Source organism: Elgaria multicarinata, chromosome 3 (assembly GCF_023053635.1).
Source record: "Elgaria multicarinata webbii isolate HBS135686 ecotype San Diego chromosome 3, rElgMul1.1.pri, whole genome shotgun sequence".
NCBI lineage: Eukaryota > Metazoa > Chordata > Lepidosauria > Squamata > Anguidae > Elgaria > Elgaria multicarinata.
In genome coordinates, this window is record NC_086173.1 from 91,991,007 (window position 1) to 92,016,413 (window position 25,407).

At 41.7% G+C, this 25,407-nt stretch overlaps 1 protein-coding gene across 1 annotated transcript in view; it reads left to right on the plus strand.

Moving 5' to 3' along the window:
* The first annotated feature begins 724 nt into the window (after positions 1-724).
* Positions 725-25,407, plus strand: part of GALNT10 (polypeptide N-acetylgalactosaminyltransferase 10) — a 54,227-nt gene continuing 29,544 nt past the window's right edge. Inside the window, exons 1-4 of the mRNA XM_063120908.1 lie at positions 725-999; positions 21,444-21,546; positions 23,812-23,950; positions 24,481-24,647. Of these exons, the coding sequence (XP_062976978.1) occupies positions 772-999; positions 21,444-21,546; positions 23,812-23,950; positions 24,481-24,647 (637 nt within the window). The 5' untranslated portion in view covers positions 725-771. The remainder of the gene's footprint in view (positions 1,000-21,443; positions 21,547-23,811; positions 23,951-24,480; positions 24,648-25,407) is intronic.

Consider the following 25,407-nt stretch of genomic DNA (forward strand, 5'->3'; position numbering starts at 1 on the left):
ATAAACTGCCTTCTCATTAAGGGGATAAAACGCTTCGAGTCCTCTCAGTTCCTTCACCCTTTCTGCAGTCCTTTTTTTTAATAAAAGGCTGCAATCCCTATATCTGGGAGTAAGTTCCATTGAACTCAGTGGGACTTATTTCTGAGTAGACATGCCTAGGATTGCGCGGGCGTCCTTCTTCTCCTCTGATCTCGTGACCCTTCTTCGTCTAACCCTGCATCGTCTACCCGACACGCGCACGCAACAACAACACCTCGTGGGCGCCCAGCAGATGGGCTTCTCCGTGACAACAAAGCCTTTCCCCTCCCCTCCCCCCCCTCCCCCGGATTTAATAACGCGCCGCTCGCTTGCTGCCCTGTGGCACGAGATGCAATACAAGAGGCCGGGTTCATCCCAGTCCTCCCTCTCGCTTCTGGCTCTATAGCTCCACCACCGACCCAAAGAGAAAGGCCAAGGCCAAGACCATTCGCAGCCGGCGAGGGTAAGGGGCGAGTAGTCTCGCTCTGGGTTTCTCTCCACCGCGGGCAGCAGCGGGGTGGGCGTGGTCTGCCTCGAGGTGTGGGCGGGCCGTAAGCGACACCCCCCCTCCCTTCGGTCGCGGTGGGAGTGGTAGCGCCCACCCCTCCGGAGCGGAAGTGCCGGACGGACGGACTGGCGTGGCGTTCGGTTGCCTCGCGCGTCGCTCGCTCGCTCGCAGAAGCCGCCGCCGCCGCCGCCTCAGCCCGTGAGGAAAGTTGGGCTCTGGCTCCTTCTTCGCGGGCGGCGTTTCGGATGCGGCGGAAGCAGAAGCGGCTGCTGCAGGCGGTGGGGCTGGCGTTGGCCGCCCTCGTCTTTCTCCCTAACGTGGGGCTCTGGTCCCTTTACCGGGAGCGGCAGCTGGACGCCGGCGGCAGCGATGGAAGAGAAGGCGGCGGCGCGGGGGGAGCCCGCGGGGTGATGGTGGCGGCGGCGGCTGTGCTGGCGCCGCCGGGAGCGGCAGCAGCCCGAGAGGAGGCGCAGGTGAGAAGTGGAGGACACGCATCTTCTCTCTCTTTCTCTCACCCCCCCCCCCCACCGCGCCTTTGTGGGTATTCTGGGGAAGAGCTGTTGCTCCTTGGAGGGTCTTTCTGCGGGCATGACAGACCTCGGACTTCGTCCTCCTCCCCCTTACTCTGCTTATTTCATCCCCGTTTCTACGGCCTGGTGACGGAAGAGGAAGCCGTTTCTCTCTTCGGGGTGAAGGGCCGCTGGATATAAAGGAAAAGGGGTGATTCGGCTAACGAGACGGTGGCGGCATTGGGGGCGCAGCAGAGACCACGGCGATGGAAGCTGAATATATTAGGATAAGGAGTGAAGAGCCGATGAGAATTGGGGGGAGGGCAGAGGAAGCAAGCAGCGCTTCCTTTTAGGTTAGTAAGAGCTTAAGAGACAATGCATCATCCACAAAGAGGGTGTTGGGGCTAGTGTGGTAAAAGCAAGGAAATACCAAGGATAAGTATTTGATCTGGGATGAGTTGCTACATGCAGCAAATGCAGAAGGAATGAGAGGTAAACTGTCGCCTTAAGTATGGGGAACCCCCCTCCTGATCCCAATAACTTTTGGTTGGCAGGTCTTCTCCATTAGCCATCCTCCCCTCCCTGGAATAGATTTGAGGGATCAATATTCTCTGTTTTATCAAGTAAGATGTGGGGACATAGTGGTCCCCTGATTCTCATACTCTACTACTTGCAATGAAAGGTTTGTTTGAAGCAGGAGTAAGTAAAGCAGAGTTGCATGCACGCCTGTCTCTTGGGGAAATCATAGGCAGTTTCCTTTTGGAAAGAGGTGGATTCATAGAGTGATTTTTCAAGTGAGCAGCAGCTCTGGATAAAAGACTCCTGGATTTCTCTTTTCAGTTAATGCATGGTTGGCATCCTTGTCATTTTGGTGCTCTGTCAATAATGAGAGCTAGAACCTAAAGAAGATAATTGTCACTGGGAACTAAGCTTTTTTTGTTGTTTACGTCACCTTGGACAGTTAAGAGTCAATCCAGTACATATCTGACCTGAGAATAACAGCTTCATCATACATCTAATGAACTGAATTTGTATGTCATTAGTCTGTTTTGCTCATAACCTGCCACAAGACTCACTATTTAAACACAAGTCTCATTGAAGTGAGTGGTATTTACTTCTGAGTTGGTCAGGTTTGCATCTTTGCAAGTCTTACGGCTAGAGGGATGTGAAAAATGTTATTGGGGTATATTTTATTTAAGCATCCAAGACCTTAAGCTAGTTGGGGTTTTCCTCCCATAAAGGATGCTGTATTGTACAGCAGTGGTAACTGTGCCATCCTTTGTTTCTTTCTAATAGTAATGAGAGGCCAGGCCTTTTCATTCAAGACAAAATGCTGTGAAACATGAATATACAGGAACTGTTGAAAATAATGAGCAGAACGTTTCTGATGGCATGTGAGTTATAAAACCCTTGTGTCTTCAATACCCTAAACTTGGGTTCCTACTGTTGTTGTCTCATGCCTGGGCTTTTGTTTGTCCTTCTATTTTTACATTTCATTTCCCTTACTACTTTCCAAGTCTCTAAGAATAATAGTTATTAGGGGTGTGCACGGACCCCCCGCTCCGCTTCACTTGCAGATCCGCCATTTTTCGGAGCGGGTCGCTCCGCCCCGCCCCCGCTCCGCCCACTTCCGCTCCGCTCCGCTCGGAGCTCCGGATCCGGATCCGGAGCTCCGTTTTTGCCCCCCCATAGGGTTGCATTGAAAGCTAAAAAAGTAAACAACTTTTTTTCCGTTGAAGTTAGAAACCTCACGTTTGGCACCATGACACCTCATGGGCGTATACACACACACGCCAAGTTTCAAGGCAATCCCATCATCCCCTGATTTTTGGCGAATTTTTGAAAATCGGGCACCCCACACACAACATCCCTGCGAGGTGGGCAGGGGAGGAGGGAGGGAAGGCAGGCAGGCATGCAGCTGGCATTTCTGGGGGCATAAGGAAGGGAGCCAAGGATAAGCCAGTAATGCATAGAAAATGGAATAAATCAATCAATAAACAAAGGAGGGGTGGAATTAAAAGCAGCAGTGTTGCTCAATAAACAGCAAGAAGAATTAAAAAAAAAAGGCTATATCTGTCTTTTACCAGCAATAGGGGGACGTGCCCGGGGGAGGGGGAAGTAGCTGCCAGTTCAAGACAGCCACCAACAGCTCTGAGAAGAAGTAAAACGCTCACTTCAACTCATAACAGGCATTGCTCCACCACTGAAAAGTGACCATTCACTTCAACTCATGATAGGCATTGCTCCACCGTTTTACTCTCTTTGGAAGGCTCTATGGCCTTCCAGTGCAGGAGAGAGTGGGGGCACGTCCACGATGAGATGCCCTAGGGGAGCTCATCCCCTTGCACCACATCGATTCAGTTGTTCACCAAGGTTAGGGTGGGGAGCAGTGCTGTGTTTTCTATCTCTTATTCTTGGCTTAGTATATGATTTCAGGTTGTGTTTGTGCATTTGGTGGGGCTACTGTGTTAAAAAACACGGGGAAAAGCCCGTTCAGATGAAGAAAGAGAAGTTTCCCAGAATCCCAAGTTACCTGTTTTGCCTATGCCCTCCTCCAACTTTGGGATCATCATGACCGGGAGCTGACTCTGCCCCTCAGCCCTTTGAAAAAGGTATTTTTCCCGCCGATTTTTAAAAAACTTCTAGCCCGCGACCCGTACGATGCAGAAAGTTGAGAGTGGTCTCAAAATGACCCCCATCCACGACTCTCTGTGCACAAGAATTTTCAGAACGATAGCTTAAACCCCCCCCCAGTTATCCCCGATTCTTTCCCTCAATGCAATCCTATGGGCGAAAAGCCGAAACGGAGCCCCGCGGTTGACCCTATTTTTAAAAAACTTCTAGCCCGCGACCCGTACGATGCAGAAAGTTGAGAGTGGTCTCAAAATGACCCCCATCCACGACTCTCTGTGCACAAGAATTTTCAGAACGATAGCTTAAACCCCCCCCCAGTTATCCCCGATTCTTTCCCTCAATGCAATCCTATGGGCGAAAAGCCGAAACGCAGTTTGAGCCCCGCGGTTGACCCGATTTTTAAAAAAATATTGCACGTGAACCACAGCACGCAGAGAGGTGAGAGTGGTCTCAAAATGACCCCCATCCACGACTCTCTGTGCACAAGAATTTCCAGAACGATAGCTTCAAAAACAACGTAGTTATGCGCGATTATTTGCCGCAATGCAATCCTATGGCGAAATGTTTTCAAGATGGCGACCGGAGCGCTCCGCCTGAACTCGGAGCTCCGAAAAATGGTCGCTTCTCTTCGCCTTGCTTCTAGGGGGTCCGCGGTCCGCTCCTACTCCGCCTCTGGGTAAGGCGGAGCAGGCCAATCCGCTACTGCTTCTACGCTCCTAATCGGAGCGGAGCACATCCCTAATAGTTATCTTAAAAGTGAATATAATTAGCCACTGTATATAGACTAACAACACAGGCCTTACCCACAGTCTAACAAACTATGTTTGTACACTTTGGGAAAGGGCAGAGAATTTGGGGTGGAAATTCTATCAGAGATTTGTCACAATGGCTGCATTCAAATGATCAAATACTGACTTATTAAGCTAGGATATGCATGAGCACCATGCACCAACACTCGAGACCTTTGCAGCTGCTTCACTTCTCCCATCTCAAGCAGCAAACAAGTTAGAATACAGACATAATTGTAGTTTCTTGTTACATCTTATTTGGTTAATATATTCAAAACAAAACAGAGTTTAATGTTAGCTTTCAAATCCTGGCTTGCTTGGAAATTCTTAATCATTGTTCCTGGTTTATACATATTGGAAAGCTACGATTAAGTCCAGCTTCCTGACTTGTTGCCTCACTTGTGCAGATAGAGAAGTGAAGGGCTGGCATGTGGGGTGCATACTGCTCAATACTTAATAAGCCAGTATTTCATTGTTCAACAGCAGCCATTGTGACAAATTTCTCTGATAGAATCTCCCATGCCAAACTCTCTCCCCTTTCCCAGAGTGTACAAACATGGCTTGTTAAGACTGTGGGTAAGGCTTTATAAGCCAGGATTGATGGCTTACTGTGTTGTCTGAACTAGGTCTGTAAATTTGGCAGAGTGGAGAAGACAGTTTTTACAACTATTTAAATATAGTAATAGAAGGAGCCAGGTAGATGTCAGAAGTGAACAGCCATTGAAAGGGTGCATTCAGGACAGCATTTATGGTTTACAGAATAATGGAAAGACACCCAGAGATAGACACCGATTTGGGGAAACTACCCACTTTTTTCTTGACCATGGCTATGCTCAGTCTTGTTTCAAGCCTCTCCACTATATTTTAGTTTGGGATTAAGGGAGGAGTAAAATTCTGAATAGCAATTTAATGAAAACTATAAAAACAGATGATAAAATACCATTAACGTTACATCTGAAATTGACATCCCAGTTGCATTAGGGTATAAAACATTTCTGAAAGTAGTAGAATATTTTCACCCCAAATTAACAGAAAATGCCTTATTATTTAGGCTATATTATTTAGGCTAAATTATTCACAACTTATTTGAATGCAGTTTCATCAGGAATACAGCTGATGAAATGGACTCTTGCCACCTTAAACCAATTTGTCCTTAGCACTCTATTTCTAAACTGCACCCAACCAAGTTAAAAAAACCCTTCTGCAACAAACCTGTTTACATGCCAAAGACTTACCTGAATAAAAACACCTTTGCCTGCCAGCAGGAAGACAACAGTCTAGCTTCCCTCAGCAGAAGTTTCCAGAGCCTAGGGGTAGCCATTGAGGAAGTCCTCTCACATATCATTTATGTGTTTTAGGGCATTTTCCACAAGGTTCATTAGTTACAATCTGCCTCTCTTTTACGTAGGGCTGCAGAAATGTACTGAGATGCTTGACTCTAGTGAATTCTCTTTATCCTGCTGCTGGTAATCTAGGAAAAACAGCAGCTAATCCTTGGTAGCAGTACTAAGAGAAGACCCGTGCAGAGAACCTTAGTTCTCTGTTATTATCTTTTTCCTTCAAAAGGTTTTGTTGCAGGGATGGTGGGCAACTTGTTGCCCTCGATGTTTTGGCTCTCACAACTCTCATCATCCTTCATCATTGGCTATGCTGGCTAGGCCTGATGGGAACTGTTAGCCAAAATGTCTGGAAGACCACAAATTGGTCTAGAATTTGTGTGAAATCCTTCTTCCCTATCAGTGAGCCCTTCCGAGGGCCCATGATTATAACTGAAGGTAATCATTATTTTACATTTGATAAGAGCTATCCACCTCACAAATTATATTGATTTGATTTGTACTTTGCCTTTGTATCAAGAAAAATGGCACTCAAGGTAAAACTTGATTAAAACAATAATAAAATAGGGCATTAAAACACAATAACAATAGAATAAAATTAGTACCCAAACCAACAGACCTGCTTACGTGCCAAAGGTTTTCTTGAATGAAACAGTCTTTGCTTTAAAACTTCTGCTTTTCCTCCCACCCTATTCTTAAACACCCTCTTACCAGTGCATTGCCCCTTCCTGCCAGGGTGGGGGAGGACCCTAGGGGGCTGCCCTACCTGGAGATCCACTCACCCCACCCCAAAACATACCTCCTCTCTACATAAAAAAACCCCCTATTTCTCCTCAGCCTGGGTGACAGATCCTTCTTGAGGCTTAAGTTAGGAGCCTTAACCCAGGCTGTGGGGGGCAATGTTTCTTTTGGTGATGGGGAAAGTTGTGGAATGGGATCCCTAGTTTGGGCAGCCCCCTAGGGTGCTCCCCCACCCTGGCATAATAGCCAACTGTGCATTTCCCACATAGACACTGCTGGCTCAGTTGCTTCAAAGTGTTCCCAATAGTGCAAAAGTATAGTAGAGAAATTGTGCATTTCCCTGTGATGTTAAAGCATTGGGAGCACGTTAAAGCAACCGAACCATCAGTGTCTATTTTGTGCACCCAGGATTTTTCCACCTATGGTTTAACAGGATTTTGATGGCACATCACGTGTCCTCCAACTAGGAGAGGCTGTGTGTGAAATTTGGTTCCGATCCTGAAAACCTCCAAGGATTAATTTGTGCCATCCCCTTTTGGGTGTACACTGAGATTTCACTCCTTGCAGTCCCCGCTGCAATGTAATGAATGGGTGAAACAGTGCCCCTACTCAGGCGGGAGAACTGCAGTGGGATAGAGGGCAAGGGGATGGATCACATTAGACAGTAGCTTAAACTACACACTGTAGCTTAATAAGCTATGCACAGTAGCTTACTAGGCCAGTTGTGTGTTGGGGCATCATGGACAATTTCAAAAATAAGCTACTGTGGATAGTTTACTAAGCCACCATGGCTTAAAGTGATGTCTGAATGCAGCCTTTACATAGATCTTGTGAGATTCATAGGAGCCAATCAGTAGCAGTGTTAGAAAAAAAGGCAACTTTCTGAGCAGCGAGTCGCTAGCCCAGACCCTTCTAGAGAATGTGTTTGTGCAGTTAAACTAGAACTTGTAATTTGAGAGAGAAATTTGTGCTTCCCTGTGTGACATGCTGTCTCAAGAACTAGCAGTCTCAGAGTTCCTTGTGCATAGGTGGGAGCCATAATAATAATAACCATAATAATCAGACACATTGTTCCCAAGGACAGCAGGAGCCCAAATATAAGCCCAAATATATATTTGGGCTTATATATAAGCCCAAATATATATGTGAGTAAATGGCCTCATTTGCACAGAAAACAACCCTGACTTATGATGAAGATACAAAGCAGAGTTCCCAGTTCACACATTACAGCAAACAATCCAGTGCTGGGGCAAATTTGGCCCAAGGTTGTTTAGCCATTCCTGCCTGCAGCAAGATAATTAGGCAGTGTATATAACACACCCACTTGTTCACCCTGGCTAGTGATATGTAGACTGGGCCAACATCTAGTTTTCTCTCGCACACACATGCATGCACACACACACAGAGCAACAACCGTTAAGCCACTAGCACTTACCTATTTGGTCTTATCATGTGTAAACTTGCAAGTAATTCATAAAAAAAAATCATAATTCATAAAAAAAAAGCTTTTAAGTGAATTGGTCTCTTTATAAAGTGTTTGCAACTGTCTTAGTCCATTAGAATAAAAAATTGAAACATTGACAGGATACCTTTATTAAGACCAACCAAAAGTTACACAATTGTCAACAAGTGTTGTAGGATTTTTTAGGCTGGATGTTGATTTAAACAAAAAAAAGTTGTGTGGTAGAAAAGCCCAAGTGTGAGCTGAAATTTCAGGATTTTAGAAAATGCAATTTCTGAACTAAAATAAAAAATAAAAATCTTTCATAACTCATGAAATTTTATGTATGGGTTAGCATCATGAGGGAACAAATATTAAAAGTTTGTGCTGGGCTCCTCAGAATTATGCTTGGGCCATGCTTGAAAGCGCTTTAGTTGAATATCATGGCCTAAGATTCCAGAAAGGGGAGGGGGGAAAGGGAGGCAGAAAGAAAACTTTATAGAGAGAAAAACAAGTTTGGTGAGATAGCAGGGATTGCCTTGTGCAACACTCCGGCCACTCTTGAAAGTGGTTGGTTGAGCAATGCTTTTCCATTTGGCAGCTAAAGGGAGATGGCACTTCAGATATATCGGGCACCTGGTAGAAGAAGTCCGGTATTACAAAATAGAGCATTTGAATTCAGTAGAAGTGCCCTCAACATATTGGAATTTCTAAAGTTCTCCAGAATAGTAAGACACACTTGTAGAAATAATGTTGGCAATATGTATTCGACTCTGAAAGTTCATTAATGCTTCATTTAATACAAAGTGAAGCAAGAACTATTCATAATATATAGCCAGAGGAGATTGTTAAATGTTCTAAAATTGAGTAATTAGTATAACAAAATCCTAATAAATCATATCTAAAATAAAAGCTGCCCTACAGTAAGATGAACAGCTATTACTGATGTGTTTGGAGTATTTTATCTTGTCCAGGTATGCTGCAGTAAGTGTACTTTAAATAAATAATCCTTTGGGGGGGGGGTGTTTTAACTTCACGAGATCTCAGGGAACGTGGTAATATGTCTTCAAATGACAACTAGCTGATTTATTGAGGTTAAAGTCTCTTGTTAATATTCTGTGAACAACTTTGAGTGTGCCAACAATTTCCTCTTATCTCTTTAATAGTAAAAAGCATGTTCATGTTCTCTTCTGCTAATAAACTCTTTCAAAACTTGTGTTTCTAACAAATTTGACAAGCAACTAATAGTGGCAGTGTGTTAAGTTAATTTTATTTTTGCATAGATCAGACTAAGTATAAAAGAAACACATTCTTATTAAACATGCTTTTAAACTTGTATTGTCTTTTGCTGTCTCTCCCATCTGAACCATTCTTACCATACTTCTCACTTTTTGTAAGCATTGTGCAGTAAATGCACTTCAGCAATGGGACAAGTAATGATACAACTGGTGTAAAATATAGGAAGCTGCCTTCTACTGGATGGGTTTACACAGTAGACCACCTGAGAATGGGTTGATTTTTCGCTCACTAACCCAACAATTGATTGGGTCCTCTGTAGCTTGCCGTGACTTAGAAGAAACATAGAATCAAAGAATAGATGAGTTGGAAAAGTGAGTGTAATTGTGTCAAACTGTTATGGTCATCTTGAATAACATAGAATAGAAACATAGAATACTAGAGTTGGAAGGGGCCTATAAGGCCATCACATCCAACCCCCTGCTCAGTGCAGCAATCCACATTAAAGCATCCCTGACAGATGGTTGTCCAGCTGCCTCTTGAATGCCTCTAGGGTAGGAGAGCCCACTACATCCCTACTTAATTGGTTCCGTTATCATACTACTATAACAGACAGGATTTTTTTCCTGAAGTTCAGCTGGAATCTGGCTTCCTGTAACTTGAGTTTATTTTTCCACGTCCTGCATTCTGGGATGATGAGAAAAGATCCTGGCCCTCCTCTGTGTGACAACTTTTCAAGTGTTTGAAGAGTGCTATCATGTCTCTCCTAAGTCTCATTTTCTCAAGGAAAAACAGGCCCAGTTCTTTCAGTCTTTCCTCATAGGGCTTTGTTTCCAGACCCGTGATCGTCCGTGTTGCCCTCCTCTGAATGCCCTCCAGCTTGTCTGCATCCATCTTGAAGTATGGTGTCTAGAACTGAACACAGTTGTCAAGATGAGGCATAATCAGTGCCAAATAGAGGGAAACTAGTATCTCATGCAATTTGGAAACTGTACTTCTATTAATGAGGCCCAAATTAACATTTGCATTTCTTTGCAGCCACATCACACTTGGTTCATATTCAGCTTATGTTCTACAACAATTCCAAGATTCTTCTCACTTGTAGTATTGCTAAGTCAAGTACCCCCATCTTGTAACTGTGCATTTGATTTCTTTTTCCTAGGTGTAGGACTTCGCATTTATCCCTATTAAATTTCATTCTGTTGTTTTCAGCTCACTTTGAAGTTTATTTCTGTCTTCCGGGGTATTAGCTATCCCACCCAATTTTGTATCAACCACAGATTTGATGAGCATTCCCTGCACCTCCTTGTCCAAACCATTAATAAAAATGTTGAAGAACACTGTGTTGAGCCCTGCGGTACCCCACTCATTACCTCCCTACAGTTTGAGAAGGTACCATTGATAAGCACTCTAAGATTCCAATTCTGTATCCAACTGTGGATCCACCTAATAGTTGTTCCATCTAGCCCACTTTTAACTGGTTTGCTAATCAGTATACCATGGGGCACTTTGTCAAAAGCTTTGCTGAAGTCAAGATATCTTATGTCCACAGCATTTCCACAGTCCACAAGAGTGGTTACCCGATCAAAAAATGAGATCAGATTGGTGTGGCAGGATTTGTTCTTGAAAAATCCATGCTGGCTTCTAGTAATTACTACATTGTTTTCAAGATGTTTACAGATTTACTTCTTTATAACTTGCTCCAAAATTTTCCCAGGGATTGATGTCAGACTGACTGGTCTGTAGTTCCCAAGTTCCTCCTTTGCCCTTTTTAAAGATAGAGACAATGTTAGCCTTACTCCAGTCGTCCAGCCCTTCACCCACCCTCCATAATTTCGCAAAGATAGATAGTGGTTCTGAGAGTTCCTCTGCCAGCTTGTTTATTACTCTAGGATGTAGTTCATCAGGTCCTGGAGAACTGCACTTGTTCAAAGTAATTGTGTTCCTTGACCATTTGTTTATGAGTCTCATGCTGCAATCCTGCCCCTTCAGTTTGTTTTTCACATTTGCCAGGGGTGGGTGGGTCATGACCCTCTATTGGGAGAAGACTGAGCCAAAGTAGGTGTTGAACACTTCTGCCTTTGTCATCTGTTATTATTTTGCCATCCTCATTGAATAGTTGAACCACCATTTTTTCCTCTGTCTTTTAGTATGCACATACCTAAAGAAAGCCTTTTTGTTGCTTTTAGCATCCTTCACTAACCTCAGCTCATTCTCAGCTTTAGCCTTCCTGATGCCATTCCTGCACTTCTGTACTACCTGTCTGTACTCTTCTTTTGTAGCTTTGCCTTCCTTCCACTTCCTTGGTTTTTTTGTTTCCAGGTCATCTCTAAGCTTTTTGTGAAGCCACATTGGCTTCTTCTGTTGTCTTCTACCTGTTTTCCTTATTGGATTTTTTTCCTATTTGTGCCTTTAACATTTATTTTTTTAGAAACTTCCACCCATTTTGGACTCCTTTTCTCATCAGGGTCGCCTGCTGTGGGACCTTACTTATCATTATTCTGCATTTATTAAAATACTTTTTTCCTAAAATCCAGAGTACTTGTTTTCTTCTCAGTTCTCCTGCTGGCTCTGGCATGTATCCCAAACGCCTTTGCAGCAGAACTCCTCGGTCCCAATGTCAGCCTCTTTCTGCAATTGGTCCTCTGGGGCTGGGGCTTCCAAGGGAGACATCTCTTCTCTTCCCACCCACCCCCGGGGGGGGGGCATCAGGTCGCCCAACGGAATTAATTTTCTGAGCCCTAAGGTATACAGTAACCTGTTCACAAACTTTTTTCCATCCTATATTTAGCACAGCATACCAATATCCCCTCTTGTCAATGTCCTTGTCAATTTCATCCTCCATTTCACTGCTTTCCTTTTCAACAACTATTTCAATAAAAATAAGTTTGCTTCACTTTACATCTGCCCCTAAAGCCCCTTTTCTTCTGTAGCAGCCAGCCACTTTAGGCTCCCCATCTCTTGTCTCTTGCATCAGATCACAAAAAAGGAATAATTTACCAAGCCCTTATGAATACAGGAATGCATTCCCAAGCTTTTTTTGAAATCAGGTTATTGAGCAAGGCTGCCTGTCCAGTATTTTGCCAAGATATTCATCTCTCCCTTTTGTCAATGCCCTCCACTTCAACACTTCCCTTGCTAGCGAACACCTTTTTAAGGGTGTTTTTAGGGTTTATTACTTCATGTTACACTGAAGTAATAACATCTGCCCCTAAAGCTCCTTCTCTCCTGCAGCCACCATCCACTTTCTTCTCCTCTGCCCCCTCTAGCCTTTCCCAAAAACTCACGATGAAGTTGCCTGCTGGGTTCGGATGACATAAGAAGCCAACATGGGTATGAACAGTTCTACAAGCCATGGGTTCCCAGGGTTGCTTGTTCATGAAAAATAACCCACCTTTTGGAAACCACGCTGGGTTGGTACAACATGACAACCCACAATACCTGATTAGCCATTGTGAGTTGTCTTGTTATGTGAACCAGGTCACTGACTCAGACCTTTGGTTCAATACTTTAGTCCACTATTGTTGACTCTAACTGGCAGTGGCTCTCCAGAGATTCAGGCAGGATTCTTTTCTAGCCCTATATGAAGATGCTGGGATTTGAATTAGGGACCTTATGTATGCAAAACATGTGGTCTTCCGACAGTTGGCTATCAGTCTTTGGGTGCTCAGCATTTATTTGTACCAAGATAGGACTGGTGTTTATTTTGCAGAATAAGATTTGAAGTCAAATCTTCAATAAGATACTTTTTTTTTTGGCTGAAATAAGATTTATCTTTGGATATTAGAAGCTTTAATCACAGAGCTTGTATATAAGGAAAGTTGAGCCATCTGCCTGTTACTCAACATAATAGTCATTCTGCTTACCCTTTTTACAAGAAGCTAGCAAAGTAATATGTTGAATCTACAGTGTCATTCCAGAATATAGGGTCAAATCTTAGTATTCTGTTTATTAATAGCAAACCTTGGAGTGTGGATCATATGTAGTCAAAACGGTACCATCCACACACGAGAAAGGGGGGGGAGATATATCAGTAGGCATGGGGAACCCCAAGATTTGCAGAAATACCAAAAATCTTTTTGCTGAGGGAAGTTAAGTGGGAGAAACCCCAAAACAACTCAACGAGGACGGAGCATGCTGATTGCTGCTGGTTCACAGAAGGGGACGACAACAAGGAGGAGGTGAATAGAGTGGAATATCCTGAAAGAGGCTGGCTGGCACTGTAAACAGGAAACCGGACCGCTCTGCACTGCTGTTTTGTTTCAGGTCCCGCTTCTTTTCTGAATCTAGATACCACTTCCTAGCTACTAAACCAGTAGCAGAAACAACGGCAGGGGAAACTCATGAAAGAAGGGAATGATTTAATTATTCTTCTTGAATCCTAGACCTAGGCCAGATCTATACCAAGCAGGATATAACACTTCAAAAGCAGTTTGAAAACGGTACATGGAATGTGTGTGTCATGGGCCCCAACAGTTGTCAGTTCACTTCAATACCGTTATAAAGCAGTAACCTAGATCCTGCTCTAGTTTCATTAATGTAAATGTGTAGAGTAGGATCTGGCTGTATTTGAATACACTTGAGGCCTTGTCACATAATATGAAAGTCAAATGCATGTTTTTAAAGGCAGGAAACCAAACTGATTGCTGGTGTATGCGCAAAACTTTCTATATGCGTTCTTGTCTTTCTCATATACTGTAATGTTAAACTTTGTATTTCTTGCTAACCAGCAAAGTACATGGATTTTGTGGAGGAATTTGAAGACAGGGAGAAAGGTAGCTACGTATAGATTTTCTGTGGGACAGTATTCTGTTTACCTTTCTTTTTTCTGATCCACTTCTGGCCAATAATTTCAGAAAATAATAAGGAAATAGTGTGCTTGTATTAAATTTCCTAATGCTACAATCCTAATTATCCTTGCTGGAAGTACATATACTTTAGATAGCTTGATTCCAACAATTGGCTTTGGCAAGTGATCTCTTCCTCCCTTCCATTCATCAATTAGTTTTGAATTAAGAGTCTTTCTTCCCCTGCCCATTGTGTGACTGCAAGTGGAGGCTTGCAACATGATCGTGCCAATCCATGTGGTAAGTGTGTGTGTGACAGTTTGAGTGCATGCAATTGTGAGCTTGTTCATGTGTGAATGAGTATACTGTGAAGTTTGTGTGTATGTGTGTGTATATGCATGCATGCACATCAATGAGAATGTGTGTGACTGCCAATGTGTATATGTATGCTTTCTAAACAGCAGTTATACTTAAAACCTAGTTATTAATGTTTAGAATTCTAAGCCTTAAAACTGTTGTGGCACGTGTTTAGTTTTTCTGGATGGAGCAGGTTAAGTAATTTTGGTTTTATGAATTTGATCATAAATGCCACATTCTGGAAAGCTGAATATGAACTTGTGGTCATTTTCAAATGCCTTCCTTCATTTTCTTTTCGTGTGTGTGTGTTTTGATTGAACCAGAAGACAAAACTACCAATATTGAATTATATCCAGCAGCACACTAGCAGAAGGGAGTGCCTAGAAACTAACTTCTTCAAGTCCTCCAAAATACTACACAGAGGATGGTGAAATTCATTTGAATGACATAGTTTGCGGAGTGTGAGGCTGAAGGGGGGGGGAGGAGATACCTGAAAAATCAGGTGGAGGCACTTTACGTGAGTAAGGTACTTTGAACATTTGAAATGTTTTACGTAAGTATTATTAATCTGAATTTTCTCCATGATTTAACCTTTCCAAACTTTGTCTCTCAGATGTGGGGGAAATTGTGTTTCCCTATTGTCACTTTGGCCTCCTGCTGCTGTCCCACAATAGTGACGAACAGCTTCCTCTTTCTTCACACGGTGAGGAAAGAGGAAGCAGCAACAACCATGTGGCCCATTCAGTGGGTGTTTTTATCTTGCTGCTTTTCTTGCACGCAGCAGGAAATGACAGCAAGTTTTGCTTCCAAAAAATAATAATAATCTGATTTACCGGGTCTTATTTTGTCACGGAAAAGATACCAGAAGGAGTGGGAGACGCACAGAAGGTGGACAGTGTTGTCCAAAGGGACCCGTGTGCGGCCAGTAATGAGCATGTCTGTGATAAAACATTCGTCTGATGACGCTCATAGAAGTAGGAGTGCTGTTTCTCCCCCACCCCACCCACACTTTCCCCTTTACGTCTTTTGGTTACTGAAGTATCAAAGTATGTTTGAAAGGAGATCTTTTTAACCAATGCTGGAAAAAAGGTCCTAAGAGCCAATTAATTGACTCCACATCCCATCTCTTTATTAAAATGCAGACTAAGCATATGATTTTGTTCAAACATACGATTTTGATTTTCTTTTTCAAGAACTGGTACAACAGGCAATGTGTTATAACCAGCTGCAGATGTTTTAGACATCATGTCTTCCAAAAGCCAGCTGTTTGACAAATTTTGGATGGGCTATAAATACATTCTGAAGACGAGACTTAAGTAAGGCTTTATGAATTAAGCTCTGAAGTTTTATATTCATGCTCTCTTTGTGAATTAGGTGCTGAAAAACATTTTCACATCATGCAGAAAAGTCATATTGCTTTTCGGAACAGATGCCTTCCCAGTTTTTCTGACAGGGAAGATAAACTGCTGTGCTTCCTTGTATAGTTTTAAGATGTGTATTCATCTTCCATCCCTGACATTTCCCTAGCTGAGTACACAGATATCTGAAAAGACTAGGATTCATAAGAATTTGCTTTCAACAATAAATTACATCTGTCTTGCATGAAAGGAAGAACCATTATTGCATCACTACCACATTGTCAAAATGAAAGGTATGCTACGTTTTAGGTTTTGTTCAAACATTTGCAATCATGTGAGGAAAGACATCTCATTCTCTAAAGGTGATTTAGAAATATTGTGACTAAATTAAATTAAATGTTAGAGAAGATTTGAAATGTTTTTGTTGCTTGATTTTTGCTTGTAAATTTAATACAGTGCATATGCAGCTCTGTGAAGCTGTCACCTATAGCATCTAGGCATGCTTCAGAGAAAATAATGTCATGCTCCTACTTACATTTCTGACAGAGTGTTATGGGAAAATTCCTTGCCTGTGGCTGAAAGTTAGATGACTGGGATCTGCTGTGGTTTTGTCTACATCTTGGTGCATTGACAAATGGAAGCCATGTGGTAAATAATTATCCCTCGATACCTTGTATCTGATGGGAATTCTTGTATGCATGGCTTTTACTATTTTTTATGGCTGGAATCCAAACCAGTATAAGCAGCTCCGCTCCTACTCATACTGTTTTGAACTTCGTTCAAGCAGCAGTCCCTTACAGGCCTTAAAAGCTCTCTTCCCCAGGTTATGAGGCCACGCAAAGCATAAGGCATGAGAGATTCCCATTTGACAGAATGTCCCAGGGAAAGTGCTTTCCATCCACATGCATGTCAGGGAATTGATCTCATTGTCTCAGTTAGATCCAAATTGACCTCTCCAAAGAGGTGGCCCTTCACAGAATAAGTTTGGATCAGACTCTGTATTTTTATACTGCTTTTCAGCCTAACATTAACCTCAAATCATCTTACAGAAATTAAGAATCTGTAGTAATGCCCAGTACAGGAACATGCTTAACCAGAACTTGGAAGACCCTGTTATCAAAGGCAGTGGTCAAAATTCCCTTTGATGAATGGTTTGTGACTGAGACTAAGGAGGGAATTTCCCATAAGGTCAGATTGGCTAGCAACCCTAAATCAATGGTTCTCAACTATTGGTCCTTAGATGTTGTTGGACTACAGTTCCCATCATCCCAGCCAATGGACAATGGTCAGAGATGATGGAAGTTGTACTCCAATAATAACTGAGTTTAGTAATGGCTATGCTAGGCTTCTTTGCTGAAGTAACTTGAAGTTATTTGCTCTACAGGGGCTTGTTTGACAGTGACCCAAATGTGGTCTGGATTACCCTTCTATGTGTAGCTTTTTATATTAAGAAATGCTTTTTATCTGATCCTTTCAAATTTTATGTGTTTACCAAAAAAAATAGGATAGATTTTTTTTCCAGGTGAATTCAGCTAAAGAAAAGAGGTATGAAGAACAGAAATACAAAAATGTTCAGGCTGCCAAAATTCCATTTTTACAATCTGAGAAAAACAATGAATCCATTTTACAATAGGGGCTGTAGAAAGAACACTCTAGCTTTCTTGGATTGCAATTATGCCCAGAATTGAGGAGGAGAATAATAATAATATTAAAGATGAATAAGAGATGCACTGCAATAAAAAAAGCACTTGTGGAAGAGAACCAGGTAGAGTACAAGACTTCCATTTAGATAGAACAGTTGCTTAGTAGTTGGAACTGCTGTAGCAAAAGCAAAGCTTTGACTGTCAGCATTGTTTTTACTTGCATATGCATATCATTCTTGTAATCCCAGCATTAGCTTATTTCTTTCCCATAAACACAGAAAGAGGAATTCAAACACCAAATTATTAACCTATCAACACATTGAACCAGTGTAACATTGTGACTAGGAGAAAAAGTTGTGAACCAAGAAATCTGTAGTTCATATTTCACCTTGGCTATGAGCTTGTAAATGTAATGGCTCTGGGGTGTGTTTAATATGGGGATGAGCTTATCTGCTCAACTTGCAGTCCACCCATATGCTCTGCTGCACAGACAACGCTTTTAAGACACAAGAAATTTTGCAACAGTGTTCTTTATTATTATACACCTGAGAGAAAACTAACTTTTGAGGAGTCACAGACCACACTTCCTCAGCTTCAAGGCTTTACTAAGAAAAGATATGCTCGTCCAAACCTCCAGAAAAGAAAGAGAAGCTAAAACATGGAGGCTCTCCTAAAAACACATTAAAAACGGTGGGTGGCCATGGTTATGGTTAGAACACCATTTTGCGTGGCATAGCTAAGATTCCCAATCGTCCCAAATTTTCACATAGATAGCTATATAATTCGCTGGTGGATTAGCTAGGTTAGGTGCATAACAAATCCCCCGTGTAGGGCCTCATGGACAGAATTTAGTGTTGCCGTTTGAGATCTAGATCTGTGGGGGTTCCTCTACTGCATAGGCTGGTATCCCTTCACTGCTGACAATGCCACAGAGCAGTGGAGTGGTGGAACAAAATGGGAAGTAGAATATGGGACGGAGGCTGTGGGTGCCAAACTGTTAACCCCTCTACTGCTGGCTTTCCCTCAGCTGTTTTCACTCAGGAATGAGGTGGCAACTCTGACTTAGCATGCATAATATCTCACAGGTCCAGGCACTCAGGCTGTTGATTGATAGGTCCTAGAGCCCTGTGGTTCAACAGTCATACGTGCAGCCAAGAAGGCTCCTGCCCTTCATCACTTGCCACACATGTGCTGGTTCGTTTACTCAAGGCACATTGTGGTTTGAAAGGGAGCTGGCATTATAGGTGGGGAAAAATGATTCTCCAGCTTTTGTCTGTTCGGTTCAACCATAACTCACAAACCGACATAGATTTTGCCATTGATACATATCATGGTTGGGTGGCCTTAAGCATGCTCTGCCTGCTTGAGTAGCCACATCTGCATAAAAAGGGATAACACTGACCTACTTTAGGGGGTTGTTGTGAAGATTGCAACAAGTTGATGTATGTAATTTATTTAGAACATTTCAAGTATGACATTTCAAGTATGCTACAAATTCCAAATGTTATTACTTCAAAGAATAGAATAGTGTAGGCTTTTTGAGAGCTTGTTTTTTTAAAAAAGCCAAGTACTACTACCTTCAACATAATGAAAATAGGGTAAAAAATTATTATCCTCAAAATCATGCACTATCTTGTATTTGGTACATTGTTATTGGTCCCAGTGCTTTGGGCTTTGATCCAGAAGGGCATGCACATGCCTGAATTTTTTCTTCACAGCAGGTGCCATAACAGAGAACCCTCAGCATGCTCTTATAATTCTCAAAATTCAAAAAGCAATATTGCAATTTGACACATGTGATTCTTAAAGGAGAAAGGTGTGTGTGTGCTCACACAAGCATCATTTTCTTTTTTAATTGCTCTTATGCCATATTTCCAAACTACCTTTTTGAATTGAAAGGTTTAAAAATCAGGGGATTCTATGTGGAGATAACTTTTTATTGGGGAACTTGGAAAAAATGTGGATACACATAAATGAGTTCTTTCTGAATCATGCCCGTACCCCTAATGCATGCAAGTTAATTTTTTGTGCATATAATATTTTGATTAAAGTAGTTCTGCTTAATCAGCAAATTGATTTTATTTACATCCTGTTTCAGTTTTAACCTTCACCAGCTGCTTCAAAAAGCAAAACAAAAAGCAAAGCAAGCAGAAAATATGCCCTATACAAGTGTTTGGAAACTTCAACCTGGAACAGAATGTGGCAGTAAGGTTGCTGGTTAGAGCTAGGCAAATGGAATATGTTACACCTATTCTGTACTAATTACATTGGCTGCGTATTTTTTCCTGGACTAATTTAAAGTGCTGGTTTTAGCATTTAAAGCCTTAAATAGGTTGGGACCTGGTTATTTGAAGGAACCTCCAGGACCCATATGAGCCTCCCATGTGCTAAGATTAAGGTCTCGAGCCCTAATCTTGGGCCTATTGTTAAGAGATGCTAGATTAGTGGGTACCAGGAGCAGGACATCTTTAGTAGTGGTCCCATATTTGTGGAATTTACTTCTCACCCTGAAGGTTAATATATTATTGTCTGCATAATGCTGCTGTTTCTTTGTTTATTCTATAAAATTCTCCATCAAACATATTTTCTGAAGAGGCTTATCTGTGTAGGTTGAACATGTGAGGATGTGGCATGTGCTAGCCCTGCCTCCTCACATGTTTTGTTTGCCTTCTACACATGGAGAACAACGTTCTGAAATGGAGATCTTCCTCTATCCATAGAGGCTCTTCATGCAATTTTAAACACAGATTTTCCAACTCAGACAAGCTGGATATTTAGCCTACACAGATGAGAAACTTTCTTGAGATAATACAGTTCTAGATTTATTCAATCCTTTTTAAAAAAAATACAGGAAACAGTTGGATTATATCACCACTCACTCTTCTATTCTAGTTGGAACCAGAAGCACTAAATAGTGATCAAACAAAAGATTAAAATTCCATTTTTATGTATGTTTAGCTTTTGAATATTACTAGATTCCTTTGGCGGTATGTTAAGTAAAGCTTGGTAGACAACAGGCAGGTCTTTTTATTACAGTCAGTTTAAATCAGTCTTTGTATTTCTTAATGCCTTTCTACTCTTCGTACAGGAAATAACTAGCTGAAGCCTATGGATTGTTAAGCAGAAGGCCAAGCCAAAGTCAAATTGATCTGTCTTGCTCTGAAACATAACTGTTAAGAGTTCTGACACAAACATCTAGCCAGGGTTTCACTTGAGAGTCTAGAATGACCCAGTTTCTTAGCCCCATAGTGAGTATATCACAGTGGGTATTTATTGATGGAAGATTTATTTCTAGCTTAATTAATTTCCATTTTCATTACATTTATTTATATGGAAATTAATACATTAACATGTTTGTAGTTTTGATATTGTGCTTCTTCTTTGCATACATATGTTCTAACTCAGATGTATGTGGGCTTATGTGCATCCATTTTTATGCATAAAACAATGGCTGTGATGCGTACAGTTTTGGTTGCTACACCAGAAAAAGCATATTGTAGAGCTGAAAGAATTGCAGAAAAGGGCAACTAAAATGATCAAGGGACTGGAGCATCTCCCCTATGTGGGAAGGTTACAATAGCTAGGATTGTTTAACTTGGGAAAAAGAAGGCAACTTTTTGATTGGTTCTAATAAAGGTATTACCTTACTTGGGATTTTGCATCTTCGCTATGGACCTCTAACTATTTTTGTTTTTTAAAAATTACCTCATTATGATCCTGGTTTGATAATATGCGCAACAGAAGGGGTGCTCAGATCAGTAACTATTAATGCCTCATTATTTGTCCCAGAATGTGGCATACAGCTGTGAGGAAAGACAAAGCTGACAAAATGGCTTCTGAAGATTTGCATAATACCTTGCTGAAAACAACCTGTAGCAAAAGCAAGATTTGAACAGGGACTTCCTAACTAATACCTCAGTCAGTTACCCAATACATGGGAAGCTGATAAGAAATAGTTTGAAACTAGTGAAATTAATATTCCATGAAACTGATAAAATATGTTGGAAGTGAGATTTATCAGTCATTCAACTTGATCTTTTGAGTGCTTCTACAAAAAAATATAATAGGGGTTGTGTTCATTTAAAGGGTTTCCATGCACAACAGAAGAAAGAAGCTTACCTTGGCAATGCACAAGTAAAAAAGGACTGGCATGATAGAGATACTATCAGAAGAGACTTGCAACGGACAGGTATGTATAATAATTCATTTGATCTTAGTCATGTCATACTGTGATTCACAGCCTAAAGATAAAATGGTACTGAGCACAAGGTATATGGGAGGATATACTTCATAGAAGCCAATATGAATTACTGTTGGGACACTTTACAAGGAAGTCAGCAGGCCTTTCCGAACAAGTTATGTTAGTTGCCTGTGGCAGGTGTTGAGCAAGCTTTCTCACTACTCTGAATGCTTTTCTTATTAATGATGATCAGCTATAGCCAAATATATCCACAGAGGTGATTGTCTGTTCCAAGGGAAAGAACGGGGGAAATACCACATCGAGGCTCTCCTGCTTGAAGACTTGGAAACAGCAAGAAATAGCATGGAGTGGTTACCTAAATACCGTATTTCTTCGATTGTAAGACGCCATCGATTCTAAGACGCACACTAATTTCAGTACCACCAACAGGGAAAAAACTTTGATTCGAAGAAAAAAAAATTTCGTTGAACATGTTTTATGAGTAGAATTTCTTAGAATATCTTAGAATTTCTTAGAAAGAGCTGGGTTTTGGGGCCACTGGGCTGGGAGGGGCTTAGGGGTAAGCAGAAAAACAGGCGCTTACCCTCCCAGCTCCTCCTCCCGGCTCGCGGCTGCTGCAGGAACTTCCTCTTTTGGAGGCCTGCCTGCACGAGGAGGAGAGAGACGACGAGCTGGAGCTGCCGCGTGAGAGCAGCTTCGGTGGAGCACTACTTCTTTAGCCTCTGGGCACAGGTTTTTCCGCGGGCGTGAGGAGTTCCAGGCGGGACGCGCGCTTCCCAGTGCAGCGGCTGGGGGGGACCCGGTGCTGGGGGGGGGGGGTGAGCCTCCTGACTCTTGGAGCCGCATGTCTTCCTGGCGCAGCTGACGAGGGCCGCAGCTGCACGGGGCGCGCTGTAGGCCTCAATCAGCCTGCAAAGCAATCTTAAAAAGCCCTGCTTGCTCAGCTTTCTAAAAGCAATAAAGCTAGAGAGAATGGATGTTTCAGACCCTTTTTTAATAGGATATAGTCTTTTTGCATCTACCATATTGCTTCGATTCTAAGATGCCATTGATTCTAACACGCACCCCATTTTTAGAGCTGTTTATTTAGGGGGAAAAGTGCGTCTAGAATCGAAGAAATACGGTAGCCACTTTTGTGTGCTGCTTTCCCTGCTCCTACCCTAGACCTAACCAATTGAATGATACCACAACATGAAGCCGCACAGTGAACAGGATAACAGGGAAAGGAAGGAGAATTGTATCCAGTATACTAACTGCAAGGATATATACCAGTATTGGGTAGGGAGCATTCCTTTACTATTTTAAGTGGCCAGGGTTTCAGTACAAAGGCCCCGAAAATATGAACGAAATAGAAAAGGAAGGGAGGAAAATGGTAAATGATAGGCAAAGTTGTGAGTGCAATAAATTGTAGTTTTGAAGTCAGGTGAAATAATGTAGCATGTGCATGTTGAAGGCATGCAGTGTCTTCCTGCTCTGGTTGGCTTGTCAAGAAATGTAAGTGACTGGCCTGAAATGGGATTTTGAGGATGGCTTATGTGCACACCCATGCCCCTTCTCCAGTTTAGCTCTACCTGTATGCAGGCAAACACCTGCATAGGGCTAAAATTACCAAGGTATCTATTGCCACCAGGCTATCTGAAGGAACGCCTTCTCCCATATGTACCTGCCTGGACCCTAAGGTCATCCTCAGGGGTCCTTCTTCGCGAGCCCCTGCCAAAGGAAGTGAGGCAGGTAGCTACCAGGAGGAGGGCCTTCTCTTCTGTGGCACCCCGGCTGTGGAATGAGCTCCCTAAGGAGGTTCGCTTGGCACCTACATTATATGCTTTTAGACGCCAGGTGAATACCTTTTTATTCTCCCAGCATTTTAACAGTCTATAAATAAATTTTAACTTGGTGTTTTAAATTTGTAATTTTGCATTGCTGCTGTTTTTATCTGGTTGAGCTTTTTATATTGTATTTTATATTATGGTTTTATACTGTTGTTTTATACTTCGAATGGTTTTAATTTTTTGAACCGCCCAGAGTGCTCCGGCTATTGGGCGGTATAGAAATGTAATAAATAAATAAATAAAAATTTCTTCAAATTGCATTGCCTACCTCTCAGCTGCTTGGAAGCTTAACAGTTGTGGAGTGTGTTATTGAGAAGAGGAAGCTGGCAAAATGGCTTCTTAAGATTTTAATGTTGACAAACTTTTGCCCAATTAGGACATGATAAGCATTAATGACTCTACTAGTCTTACTTTATGTCTATAGGAAATGGAGAACAAGGAAAACCATATCCTATGACGGATGCTGAGCGAGTGGACCAGGCATACAGGGAAAATGGCTTTAATATTTTTGTCAGCGAAAAAATTTCTCTCAATCGCTCTCTGCCAGATATACGACATCCAAAGTAAGAAATGTTATCATTGTTGAAAAGATTGACATTCTTATTTCCAGAATTGATTTTCTTGTGTTCTACCTTAAGTGCCATTCCAACTAGCATTGACCTTATTTATCATACATAGGTCTATAGTATCTTCTAATGCAGTAAACAAGAAACCTGATATTTCAGCAACTCTTTTAAGTTGCTATTAAGAGTCAAGGAATAAAGTGTAAGTTTAATGTACACAGCTTCCAACAGTTTAAAAATTAATTTTGTATGTTCACTGGTGAGTTGGCTATGCATATTTTTGCTTTCTTTTTTAAGTTGAAGGCTGCTACTATATTTCTGTAGTAGAATGGGCACAGATTTATGTCTCTTACCTGATGTGAACCATTGAGAACAATGATATCGTTCATGGTCTAATACATGCTATTAGTCAGCTGTATGTTTATATTTAGCTACTCCAAGAGATAAAAAGATTGATTACTTGAACTGCTATAATAGTAACATTTCGGATATACTGATCAAGCTGGTTACTGTGTTCATCCATCTTCTAGTTGCAATAGCAAGCTATATCTGGAAAAACTCCCCAACACCAGTGTAATAATTCCATTCCACAACGAAGGATGGTCATCACTTCTCAGAACAGTGCACAGTGTTCTCAATCGCTCTCCTCCTGAACTGATAGCTGAAATAGTGCTGGTGGATGATTTCAGTGATAGAGGTACTTCTATTGTACTATTTATTTATGTACAAAGACATACATGACTGAATAAAATGCAAATGGGATATAGCAGGAAATGGTTCACCTGCAGAATAACTTCTAAAACTTGGATTCTTAAATACTTCCTGATTATTTTCTTAAATATTTTTGTTTACAGAAGTCATATTGTCTTCCTGTGTGCTAAGCATATTCAGGTTTTTAGTGTTAAGAATCACCTTTTTTCTTGCAAAACCTGTTGAATATTCTATTGTTTATTCTTAATATTAAAGATGTTTGAGATGCAGGGTTCCAACCACTACAGATATTCTTTCACTGTAACTTACGAGCAGACTTGCAATTGACTGTCGACAGCTAATGCTCTCATAGTGTCGTAGTTATTAATTTAGACAAATATTTGCATGTTGTCCCAGAGTTGGAATTTTATTGATTTATTTCCTTCTAATCTGCCCAGTTACTAATTTTCTCTGGATGAATTACAAACAAGTAAAAAAACTAAAGGATTTGTACAACTACAAATATTTTCTTAGCCTATATACTTCCCTCTATAACTTTTGTTAATACAAGCACTACAGACCAGTGTCTACCAAACAGTCATATTTCGTATCTCATCCCAAAGACTTCCAGATCTAGTAGCATATCTGACTAGCAATGTAAAACAAAAGGGATTGCATCCTTTTATGGTTTGGGCCATGCTGCTCAACAGCAGTCTATCAAAGCTTGCAAAGTTGTCATACAGGTGTTGCTGCTGTTCATACATCTT